At 44.8% G+C, this 12,314-nt stretch overlaps 1 protein-coding gene across 7 annotated transcripts in view; it reads left to right on the top strand.

The window, feature by feature from the left end:
- Mta3 (metastasis associated 1 family member 3) overlaps nucleotides 1–12,314 on the top strand; it is a 122,561-nt gene that overhangs the window by 86,745 nt on the left and 23,502 nt on the right. For 5 of the 7 annotated variants that reach the window (XM_050146210.1, XM_050146214.1, XM_050146209.1 and 2 more), the window contains exons 12-14: nucleotides 1,656–1,780; nucleotides 4,161–4,309; nucleotides 5,047–5,269. In XM_050146210.1, coding sequence (XP_050002167.1) covers nucleotides 1,656–1,780; nucleotides 4,161–4,309; nucleotides 5,047–5,269 — 497 coding nt within the window. The remainder of the gene's footprint in view (nucleotides 1–1,655; nucleotides 1,781–4,160; nucleotides 4,310–5,046; nucleotides 5,270–12,314) is intronic. The other 2 variants (XM_050146211.1, XM_050146215.1) reach the window with 1 other exon arrangement.

Genomic DNA, 12,314 nt, shown 5'->3' with positions numbered 1-12,314 from the left:
TGTTACACCTCTTTGGGAACTTTAGTTTCTCTGAACCACTCACCCCCTTCTCTCTCTCTCCTTCCCTTTCTCTCCCTCTCCTTCCCTTCCCTTCCCTTCCCTTCCCTTCCCTTCCCTTCCCTTCCCTTCCCCTCCCCTCCCCTCCCCTCCCCTTCCTTCTCTTCCCTTCCTTTCCTTTATTGGGACGTGGTCTTTCTCTACATAACCCCAGGTATTCTAGAACTCACAGTGTAGACCAGGCTGGCCTCAAATTCACAGAGATTTGCCTTCCTCTGCCTCCAGAGTGCTGGGATTAAAGGCATGTGCCACCATGCCTGGCCTCACTTCTTTTCTTTTTGTTCTAAAAAACAAACCAAACAAACAGCAACAATAAAACTTGCTTCATTTATTTATTATTGGTTTGTTTGCTTGTTTGTTGTTTGTTTGAGATTGTCTCACCGTGTAACAGAGGTGAATGGTCCCCTAGAAGAAAGCTCTCCTGTGGCAGGTCTTTGTTGACTATTCATTGACTCTGTATTTGCCAGCTCTGGGCAGGAGCTAGCCTGCTGGCAGCTCTGTTTACACAGTAAGCGCCACAATATGTCTGGGCTATGTGAAAAATTATGGCTGCCCTGACTCTGTCTCTGGTGTGTTTGCACTTAGTCTTATCAGTGTCTCTAATTAAGTAAGTCTTCTGACCCATATCTTTTTTCCTCCTAAAAGTGTTTTCTTAGATGGGGGGGTGGGTATCTAAAGGTTTTCTCATCTTAAATGCTAATCTGTCTCATAAAACTTCAAATGTAATATGGACTTTTATCTTGAGCCCAGGACAGGTGCTCCTCCACTGTGGGGTGGAGGGTGGCCCCACATGGCTCAGCTGCGTCTTTGCTCCACCCTACCCACTCTGGGACACTGCAGAAGCCACAGTGTCACCCACACCCAGCAGTCACACAGCACCCCCCCCCTCAGGAGTGGTGCCAGGGCTCAGTCACACAGTACCCCCCCCAGGAGCCGTGCCAGGGCTATCTCAGTCACACAGTACCCCCCCCCCAGGAGCGGTGCCAGGGCTATCTCAGTCACATAGCACTGCCTTTAGCCTAATTTATTCAATCCAAAAAAATATTCTCTCAGGAAAATATATGATGAGAATAATATTTTGAAAGACTCCTTTCAAATATTTGAAGCAATGGCACTGGTTTAGACCCAGGGGATGCCGAATTCACCGGCACAATGGCTGTTTTATAGCTTTATTTGTCATAAATGAGTGCCTTGGTTTTATTTCTTTTTATTTATTTCTTACCATTCCACCAGATACACCCTCTTATGTAAGTTCCTGGAATCATGTGTGTCAGTGTATTAAGGGTGTTTTGTGTGCGTGTGTTTCCTTAAGTTTTTGGCTTTATTGTTGTTTTTTTAGGTTAGTATACAAAGTCCTGGGTTCATCATAGCATCTTCATGCGTGCCTGTCATTATCCTGCGTTCTCATTCGCTCCCTTCTACTGCCTCCCATACTTGGGTTCATCTTAGCATCCTGCTTTTGCCGGTCTGTTTCTTCTTCACTAAATATAATAAGTATTTATTTGTATTTTAGTGAAGGTAAATTAGTAAGGAGGTGCCAGCTTTTTGCCTTGTCCTACAAATTATTTTTATCATTTCATTTTACGTTTCATTGAAAGCAGCAAACCAAATCCCAACCAAATATCCACCAGCAATGGCAAGGCTGGCACTGTGAACGGAGCTGTGGGGACCACGTTCCAGCCCCAGAACACCCTCCTCGGGCGAGCCTGTGAGAGCTGCTATGGTGAGTGTTCAGAGGTGGTGCCTGGTTGGTGGGGGGCTGTCCTGCACTGGGGTGGGGGGCAGAGGAAGGGAGGAAGAGAGAAGCTTCTAGAAGTCATGTTACTGCTGTGCAGAGGCAGGTGGTATCTCTTCAAAGTGAGCGGGGTGCCTGTCCTGGTCTCCCACTGGGAGCAGAGGGGCATTCGTTGGGTACCCTCGCACCGCACAGATAAGGAGAGTGTGCATTTGCTCTGGTTTCCTCTGTGGGCTCTGTGTTTGCTGGCAGATTTTGTTGTTTTCTTTTAAACTGTGTGTAGTTGTATTTGTTTAGCCCAAACCATGGTACTGTGCTACATAGCACATCCCCTTTTGGAGTTCCTCAGCATCCTCCCACAAATTAAATGTGCTTGATGCTTCTGGAGGAGAGGCAGGTGTGGAGACACCAGTGCTCCAGCCCTCAGGCTCCCAGGGAACCAGTTGGGGAAATGCCATGCTATGATATTTGTTTTGGGCCTCGGGCCTTGCTGTATTTATCTCTGCTTGCAAGGTTATTATGTGTGCTCTTGTGTTATATGGGGTTGGTGAGATGATCTGATCTGTAGTTGACACCATGTATGTTTACTTAAAATCTCAAACAGCAGTAACTCTCCTTTCTGTCATTGTTGCTTTGGGTTGGGTTTTTGAGGCAGGGTCTCCCTATGAAGCCCAGCTGACCTCTAACTCACTGTCCTCCTGGCTCAGCCTCCTGAGAATTTGAACCACAGCACAATGATATTCTGCTGTATATGTACGTGCCTGTGTGGGTACACATATGTATGGAGGTGAATGTGTGTGTGCGCGCACACGCATGTGTGTGCATGTATGTAGGCTAGGAGACAACCTTGGGTCTTCTTATTTCTATTTAAACAAAGTTAACTGGGAAGTAGAGAGATGGCTCAGTGGTTAAGAGCACACACTGGTCTTGCAGAGGACCCAAGTTTGGTTCCCAGCACCCATGTCAGGTGGCTCACAGTCATCTGTAACCTTAGCTCCAGAGGTTCCAACACCTCGGCACTTGCGCTCATATATACATGTAATTAAAATGTTTTGATGAAATCTGTCTCAAAAAGTCAACTTTATTGGTTTTAGTTAAAAGAGAAAAGGGGGTTAGGCTTCTCTTTAAAAGGAATCTTCCAAGAGTGGTACATGATGGCAGGGCGGTGGTGGCACATGCCTTAAATCCCAGCACTCAAGAGGCCGAGGCAGGCAGATCTCTGTGAGTCTCAAAACCCCCACCCCCAAAAGAGCGGCACCTGATGAATGTGTAAGTTATTCTGGATTGTATAAAAGCAGTTCGCTCTTTAGGAGTTTATGGAAGTAGGAATCAGACCTAGGGCCTTTGTATACCCAGCCTACGTTCTGCCTCTGAGCCGCACTGTAGCTCTGACTTTCCCCTTTGCATGTTGTGAGGTTTTCCTTAGAGGATGCCCTCCTGTGCCAGCTGATGGCTTCACCCAGATGGTGTTAGCTTCTAGGCAAGGAGAGCACAGTTCACAGAGTTGGTACTGCAGTCTCTGCTGTGGTTTTAACTACCTGTCACCACCGCTGTCCTCACCTGTCCCTAGCTCTCCCTTTTAGTGTTGAGGGACAGGGTTAAGCTGAAGAAGCTTAACCAGCCAAGCAGTCAAGCAGCGGGGTCAGGCCTTACTAAACACGACGCCATGTCTGCTGCACGTACTCACGTGATAGGGATTTAGAGTCTTCAGGACAGTCTGTGTTTAGAAAGAAATTCTAAAGGTTTTTGTTTCCTGTGTAAAGAACAACAGACAGATTTCTGGTTTTATTTGGCTCCTCACTTACCAGTGAGTCCCCTCTTGAGTACCTTATTAATCCCTGCAAGAACTTCTGAACCATACGGTTCAGGTTTTAAACACTGCTGAGGAGCTTAATAACAATAATATCCAGACATGTACATAATGAAATCACTTTTAATTAACAAACCAAAATCTCAGCAGCCTAAGGCATGAGTCAAGATGTGTTATCCAATAGCTTCTCATAATAGACGTGACAAACACTGGTGTGTGGCAGAAACAAACGGCTCGATGTATTCAGAGTGCTGAAAAATGCACGTGTGTGCTATACCGTCGTCATGTGTGTGCTGTACCGACATGTGTGTGCTATACAATCATGTGTGTGCTGTACATACCGTCATGTGTGTTATACCATCATGTGTGTGCTGTACCGACATGTGTGTGCTGTACATACCGTCATGTGTGTGCTATGCCGTCATGTGTGTGCTATACCGACATGCCTGGCCTACAGCCTTGGGAAGAAGACAACAGTGTACTAGCTGTGGCTTCAGGGTGTCTCTGAGGTCAAGTGTGAGACCACGGATTTCATAGCCCCTCTCCCTCTGTCTCTAGCCACACAGTCTCACCAGTGGTATTCCTGGGGCCCGCCTAATATGCAATGTAGATTGTGTGCAACCTGTTGGCTGTATTGGAAAAAGTATGGAGGTCTGAAAATGCCCACCCAGTCAGAAGAACAGAAGTCTCCCAGCCCTACTGCAGAGGTACGTGAGTGTGGTCTTTGCAGGGCCGAAAACGCCATGTCTCTGGGTTACTGGCTTCTTCCTTGGAAGCGGGAATGCCACACAGGACACTTTACAGATGAACAAAGCTGGGCTTTAGAGTTAAACACAGCATTGCACACCCAGGCTGGGTGTGAACATGGAAGCAGAGACAAGTCCTGTTTTTTCAGGTATTTAAAATATTGGTCTTTTGAGATTATTCAGGCAAAAGGATAAGGTGTGCGGGAGGCGCTTGTCTGAGTGGGGGCTTATAAGCAATCTTGATTTCAAAACAGCTTGTAACCTTTAGATACTGTTGCAAACCTTATTACATCAAATACCAAGCGGGCATTAAACATTCTCTTCCCTCGGCTATTGTGGAGGGACAAGAAGAGCCGGGTCTTGGGTCAACAGTAATTGAAGGGTGACCTTGGAAATCCTCATAGATCGAGGCTGTCAAGCACCAGTGTCTACCAGAGTGAAGCTAGGCCCCGTGGAGCCGATGCCGGCCCCGGACTCCTCACAGTAAACAGCCTTACTCTGGCAGCTTCCTACTGATAGTGCATGTGAACTGGGATTGAGTGCCGTCCTGCCATGCTGTCCCCCCCCACGTTCTTACCAAACATGCACAATGCTTTTCCCTGAGTTACAGTGCTTCCTAGGACGTTGAACACGGTGCAAGTAGCCATGTGCTCTGGCAAGTTCTCCTCTGTAAACCCCATTGTTTTCCGCAATTGCAGGACCCACGTGTGAGAAGCCACCTGTCCCGGCAGGCCATGCAGGGCATGCCGGTCCGGAACACTGGGAGCCCCAAGTCTGCAGTGAAGACCCGCCAAGCTTTCTTCCTTCATACTACATATTTCACAAAAATTGCTCGTCAGGTCTGCAAAAACACCCTGCGGCTGCGGCAGGCAGCGAGACGGCCGTTTGTTGCTATTAATTATGCTGCCATTAGGGCAGAATGTAAGACGCTTTTCAATTCTTAGCCTTACCGTTCTGCTCCGCTCACCATCCTCTCTCTCCCTCGCTCTCTTTTTGTTTGTTTGTTTGCAATAAACATAAGTTCTTGTGTACAGCCTTTGTTTTTTTTTAAACATTGTTCTTGTCTGCTGCCATTTATATCATACCACCCTCACAAACAGCGCTGAAGTCCCTGTGGACTTTCAGAGGAGAGCTAATCAGAAGGCGGGGAGGTGACCTTACCCAGTGGGCTTTTGCGACACATGGCCCAGAGGGACCTTAACCAAAGCACTTCTGCCTGTTTGGTAGTGTGGCAGTGTAAACCCAAAGGACTGTCTTATGATAAAACTCCCTACTGAGACAGCACAATCCTGTCCTAAGGATCCATTAGGTTCGAATAGAATTTACTAATTTATACTGGTTAGTATGTCTCAGCAAATCCCCCACCCTCCCAGGAGCCTTCTGCTGTCCTCATTCAGATTGTAGAGAATAGTGCTTCATAACTAATCCCGTATTTGTTAGACAGCATAATCAATTTTAAGTAAATCTAAGTAAGAATCCTCTTTAAGAAAACTTCCTGAATGTACGTGTTTAGTTTTTACAAACTAGCACCATTGTGGCTGAACAGTGTCTGTCCAGTTTGGTTTCCATTTCATAATCACGCATTATCTCATAGCATCTCTGACTCAGGCTCCTGCTTCCAACACGTTCAGTCTCGCTTGTGTTTCTCTTGTGTTGCTGTTGTTAGAACAAAGGTTATCTGCTTGACCTGTGGGCGCTTCTCTCATTGCCACATAGCGGAAAACCTACACACGATTTGTATTAGCTGCGGAGGCATACGAGGCTGGTAGAGCTGTACAGATTCCCCCTAAAGGATCTTAAAAAATGGCTGTGGGCTTCACAGATAGACAGTCTTAAAGAAACTCAGGTGCTTTTTCTATTAAATAAGAAATTGATTATGAAACAGGGTGTGGTGGCCCATGTGTGCCTGTAACCCCGGGGAGGAAGGGGCAGGAGAATCAGTCAGTAGCTGAAAGTCTTCCTTGGCAACATAGGGAGTTAAGACCAGCCTAGGTGACAGAAGACCTTGTCTCAAAAAGCCAAAAGCATAAAAGCATATTGTTATGAGATGTCCACTTTGGTTTGAAGAAGATGCCCATAAAAGGGATGATGACGGAAAAGGAATTTCTTATTTCTAAAAATAATTTTTCAGCAGAAAGTTGAAAGCTGTTTAAGCTTAGAGGTAAAAAGCCTGTAAGAAGAGCGAGAGTTTAGTCTCCCACGTGGAGGGAATCCACGGTGTTAGGTCGTGAGCATTTGAAATTTTAGGCTTGCCTTTGATTTCATCCTGGCGCTTTTGAGTTCAGAGAATTGTTTTTGTGTTTTTGTTTTATCTCTCACTTTAAGGAACAGGGAAATAAATATATCCACCCAAACCCTTGAGCTGATTTAAAACACTTATTATTTTCATATAATTTCTTAAAGGAGGTAATTTAAACATTTGAGACAGAAAATGAATGGAATTCTCTCATCCCAGTTGGCTGGGGCCCAGCATCGTCTTTGTTTCTAGGGAATGGAAGAGAAGCCCTCAGCACAGTTCCTGTAGGGAGAGCTGCCTTCGCCTTGGCTCTTTGCTCATCTTCAGCTTGCTTGCACATCACCTCTGGTCCGATTGTTCTTAATGAATTGTGCCACTACATTCTAGTCTGTGTTAGTCGAAGATCCACACTGCTAGAAATAGGTTTAGGGTTAAATTGTCTATATTCTGTTTGTTCAAGTACATGGGAAATAATAATGAAAGAACAGTCACTTGTTGTGGTGAAATTAAAAAAAAACCTTTCATATTTTTTCTTCATATTTATCTTCATCGAAATATATAATCACACTTTTAAACAATTTTATCCTACGACTTTAAAATTTCACTGTTGCTCCCAATGTACTTACTGAACGCTTCCTTTCCTAGCATTTAATTGATTTTACATCGTGTTTTCACTTCTGTCTGTGCTTCGCTGTAACCTCTTCAGGAGATGTTTTATCTCGGCTCTGAAGTGTGATTAACTGTGAGTAACCTAATGTCCATAGGCAACTTAGTCTCTCTGATCCATTGGAAATGAATAGCCCTCAGTGTGTGTGTGTGTCTGTGTGTCTGGTATCTGTGTGTATTGTGTGTGATGTGTGTGTGTGTCTGTATTGTATGAAGATGTGTGTGATGTGTGTATGTGTAAGTGTATGCATATATGCATTGTGCGTGTGTCTGTGTGTACGTGTGTGTTTTGTGTGGGCATTTGTGTAATATGTGTGTATATCTGTGTGTGAGTGTCTGTATGTGTGTATGAGCGTGTCTGTGTTTTATATGGGCATGTATGTGTGTATGTGTGTCTGTGTTTTTCCCGTAAGCTTTCCTCGGTTTCTCAAAGGCGGTGTTGATTGCCATTCTATAAATCACAAGTGTTACTGATACAGTTCCGATGTTCTTTCAGAAAAGGTGGAAGCTTGTAATTCTAAAGTATTGAAGAGTAGAGTTGTACTGAATACAGTGTTGGAAACTGTAGCCAGTGTTGTAGGGATACAGGGCACTAGGATACAGAAGAGGGAAGCCCCTGAACTTGCTTCCTGGGTTGCGCAGTCCAGCACTGAAGAGCATGTCTCAGTAGGGAATCCCTATTTTAAGAGGGCATTTTTAATTGGTTATGGGAGCACTCATCAGCCTTTTATTTTCATCAGGGGGCATGCACTAAGGCTTGCAATACTGCAAAGGGGGGATTTCGCAAGAACTAGTAGTAACTGGGAGGGGAAGTGAGAGACTAGGGAAAACAGGGTGAGATTTATCTCATTGCTCATATATTATGGAACTGTATTTCCTATTAAATACATAAACCTCCCAGCAGGTGCCCGTGATCTCAACACTCAGGAGGCAGAGGCAGGAGGATTGCTACTCCTTTGAGGCATAGTGAGTTCAATGCCAGATCCTACCTCAAAACAAAAACAAGCATACAGAATACCTATGTGATATGTATGTACCAAAACTGTTTACAAGCCTGGGCACAGAAGGATCGATACCTGTCATCCAGAATCCTCACACTGAAGCTGACTTAAGGGGCATCGGCAGCAAGGTTAAACTCCCTAGCGGAGCAGGTCCGATGACTTGCCTGCCCCTCGCTCGCTTGCAGAGTTGACTAAGCCCCTAGTTCGCACAGCAGTGGTGACCCCATCATGAAGTCACTTAGTGTCTCTGGAAGAGATTTGTTTGTTTGTTTAAAGATGTGAATTCAACTTTGAAAACATCCAAGACCCCATTTCTTGAGATATTTGTCACATGGGGAGGTTTGGTTGTTGTTTTGCCAGATGTTTCAACAAGAACCAAAGTTACTGTTAGCAATTACACAAACCTTCCTGAAACTACAAGCTCTAAAGTGGCAGGAGAGAACCATCTAGGCCTGCTTCTCTTGCCATTTTTCATAGTATTTACCTTCAGTCAGAATTTTTTCTTGAATGGTTACTTAAATTTTAAATTTACTTATTTTATGTGTATGAGTATTTGGCCTGCGTGTTTGTATGTGTACCGCATCTATGTCCAGCACATGGAAATCAAAAGGGGGTCAGCTCCCTAGGACCTAGAGATATAGATGGTTTCCAGCAACAGTGTGGGTTCTGCAAGAGCAACAAGTACTTATAACTGCTGTGCTCTCTGGTCCTTAAAAAAATTGTTTTTTTTAAGTTATGCGTTGGTTCCAAATCACATAACTTTTTTCCATCTTGATATATTCTTCAGAGGCAGCCACTGTCATCATGCGTTTTGAATTTTAATATCTATTATCCAGTTGCCTTCCTAAAACCCAGTTTATACTCTCAACCACTGTCTTAAGTGGATGAATGCCCAACTCTCAAGAATCATGGCAGAGGTGTTACCCATCTTTGACGCCTTTAGCCAGGTGATGGTTGAGGCTTGGTTACTAGCTTCTGTTCTGCATTGCTAGTGACATAGAAAATCACTGCAAGGATTGGAAGGCAATGTGTATTTCCTGTCAACTGTTTTTGCCCTTTTCTGTGCTATGTTAGACGTCTTCCTGATCCATGGAAACTTATCTTAGCAAGGTTACTTCTAGATCTGTGTTACAGATACCTTCCTCCCATTTTGTCGTTGACCTTTGTCTGTGTTGTATTTTCCAAACTTCGTGTGTGTGTGTGTGTGTGTGTGTGTGTGTGTGTGTGTGTGTGTGAGAGAGAGAGAGAGAGAGAGAGAGAGAGAGAGAGAGAGAGAGAGAGAGAGAGAGAGTCTCTGTAGATCAGGCTGACCTTGAACACACAAAGATCTGCCTTCTTCCGCCTGCAAAGGGCTGGGATTAAAGTGCCACCAGACACAGCTAAATGTTTCCGTCAAAAACAGTTACAGAACCTGAGTCCCTATGTTTAAACAAATTCTCTTGGTTTTCTATTGAAACCCCACATCAATATATTTTTATGAATTTTATGGTGTGTGTGTGTGTGTGTGTGTGTGTGTGTGTGTGTGTGTGTGTGTGGTTACTAGTGTGGAGAGTGAGGTGTGGGCTCACACGTGCCAGGACATACCTGTGGAGGTCATAGGACAACCATCAGCTGTCAGCCCTTGCCTGTGTCATTTGAGACAGCATTTCATAAGCCGGGCTAGCTGTCCTTTGCTCTCCCGACACTCTCCTGCCTTTATCTCCCATCTTCTCCTGGGGGCATGCTTGAATTCCAGACTCCCAATTTCAGGTTGTCATCCTTGTGGCCCAAGCACTTTTACCTACTGAGCCATCTTCCCAGCCCTTGTTTGTGAGTCTTAATTCGTCTACTTTGCAGTCTTTTTATTTTATAATCTCGCTCCACCCCCAGTACTTCCGATACAATAGAGAAAGGGCATGAAAGTATGACTGTTCTTACATGCTTGCCTCAAAGAAATGCAGGCCCTGCTGTAGGAAGCTAAAGAGATGAGCCTAGTGCCCCGTCAGTGACCAGTGAGACTTTGCCTTCCATTCTGGGCAGCTTTGATTCCCTCTGGCTTGTGGGCAGCCCTAGCTGTTCCTCTTATCCGCACTCTTGTGATGCCCTGTCTTTGTTGAGCTAGGGATGGTGAGATAGGAATAGGAGATCAAGACAGACCAGTGGCACACAGTGTGGCGTCACCTGGCGGTAGACCAGGATTACAGCAGTGTGGATCAGATAATCCGGTTTGCGAACATTCCAGAATGGGTTTTTCCTACTGAATGGCTACCATTTTTCTTATGGTAGAGCAAGGCTAGGGCCATCTTAGCCCGTTTTATCCTAATTTCTTTATAATTGACGGATAACTGCCAACACCAACAACTTCCTTTAAAATAGACTTATTAGTGAAATATGGATCCTGCTAGAGAGCTTTGATCTCCGGAGGAAACTTGTAAATTTTCCCTGGGAAAACCACATAATTGGTGCTTAGCAGTGTGAGAAACTAGAGGCAACTTGCTGTGGTTCAAAGTGAACCCCATGGGTCCGGTGCTGATGACCGTCTTTGAAGCATTTGCTGGCTCGCGTCAAAGTGTTAGTAGTGTCCTGGTGTTGCCAGCTGTAGCCACGGGGGCAGTTTCCCTGGTGGCGGTGCAGACTGAAGGGTAAAGTTCATCTTGTCCCTAGGACAATGAAGAGTGCCTTTGTCCAAAATGCTGATGAATCTACCAAGCTGATTCTCTCAAGCTACTTGAATTAATGGAGAAGAAAACAAAACCCATTTCCTCTTATCTCTTTCCCAAACATGACTAGAATTTTAGGTAAAGTTGTCAGAAGAAGAGGGAACTTTGGTGTAAATGTTTAGTGGTTTGACTATTGTTTGATCCGTGCAGGGTTTGGACTGCTTCTGATCTTTGTTTAGACTGTATTTCTAAATACGCTTGTTAAAAAATGTGCTCAATTCTGCCTTTATCGTCATTATTATTCAGTGACAGGTGAAAAACTTCACGATTTAGTAACTCTCCCAAAGGTGATCAGCTGAGTGACGAGGGAACTACTGGATCATTTATAGTTGCCAGTGGTTATGTAATAGGTAAACAGGGCTTGGGCGCTGACTCAAACTCCTGGTGTTTCCAAGCTACCTGCAGCTTGTGCTTTGTCTATTTTCATGGTTTTTAAAATGCTATTTCCACCATCTGTTTAATAGCTTTTAAAAACATTTCCTTGACAAGAAAGGGCTACTGCTCATGACAAAGTCAATCTTTAAGTTACTTGAGGTTCCAAACTGAGTCATGTGTGTTGACAGTAAATGTAGAGAAGACCTATGGATGTCAAAGGCAGCTTCTATATTTGTGCCTGGGAGCGATCCCAGCAGGATCAGCAAACCCGGAGGAGATGGGGCCAAGCATAAACATAATAGATCTGTATCAGTTAAAGCCACTGATGTGCTTTGGGAACGGCTGTTTTTTTCAAGATTCCATACATGCTTTATTCAGTCCCTTCAGCTATTTTGACCTCAGCTCTTTGGTGTGGTAGCATTTCGCTGACTCTATCCTAACGACAGCTCTTTCAGAGTATGGTGTTTGTGTTGTATGCCTTACTTCCTTTCCTGAAATATCTTATGGTAGGCTATGAGGGGACGAAAACTTAGTGCCCAGTGTCCGCCCTCACGGTGTGACTGTCGGATCCACATAGGAACCTTTAAGATCTCAGCCCAAGTATCATTGTATGAAATGAAGACCAGAACAGTGAGAACCAAATGGCTCTGCCAGACTGCCGTCTAATGGAGTTGAGTTTTGTCAGAATAGGTCAAGGCCTCCCAGAAGGGCCCACTCCAGCTAACACGGGGTGGCGACTGTGTTACATTGCCAGGTGTTGTTTGTCATTTTGTGTTTTTTCTCAAGCCAAATTAATCTTACATTAGAATTGGTCCCACCTTGAATGTACTGTGACTATTTTTCTACCATAATGTAAAAATGTCACCGCTCAAAGGGGAGCCTGTTTCTGTCACTTTTCAGGTGAGCACCCATGGTGTGAGAGACCGACGCTCACATGACGCTAATGTGAGTGTCGCAGCGAGCCCCTCGTTCAGTACAGGGATCCAAAG

This window comes from Alexandromys fortis, unplaced genomic scaffold, assembly GCF_014885135.2.
Source record: "Alexandromys fortis isolate MF-2015 unplaced genomic scaffold, M_Fortis_MF-2015_v1.1 scaffold_42, whole genome shotgun sequence".
NCBI classification, from domain to species: domain Eukaryota; kingdom Metazoa; phylum Chordata; class Mammalia; order Rodentia; family Cricetidae; genus Alexandromys; species Alexandromys fortis.
The sequence above is the reverse complement of the archived record's forward strand: the minus strand, read 5'-3'. Positions and strand labels throughout refer to the sequence as shown.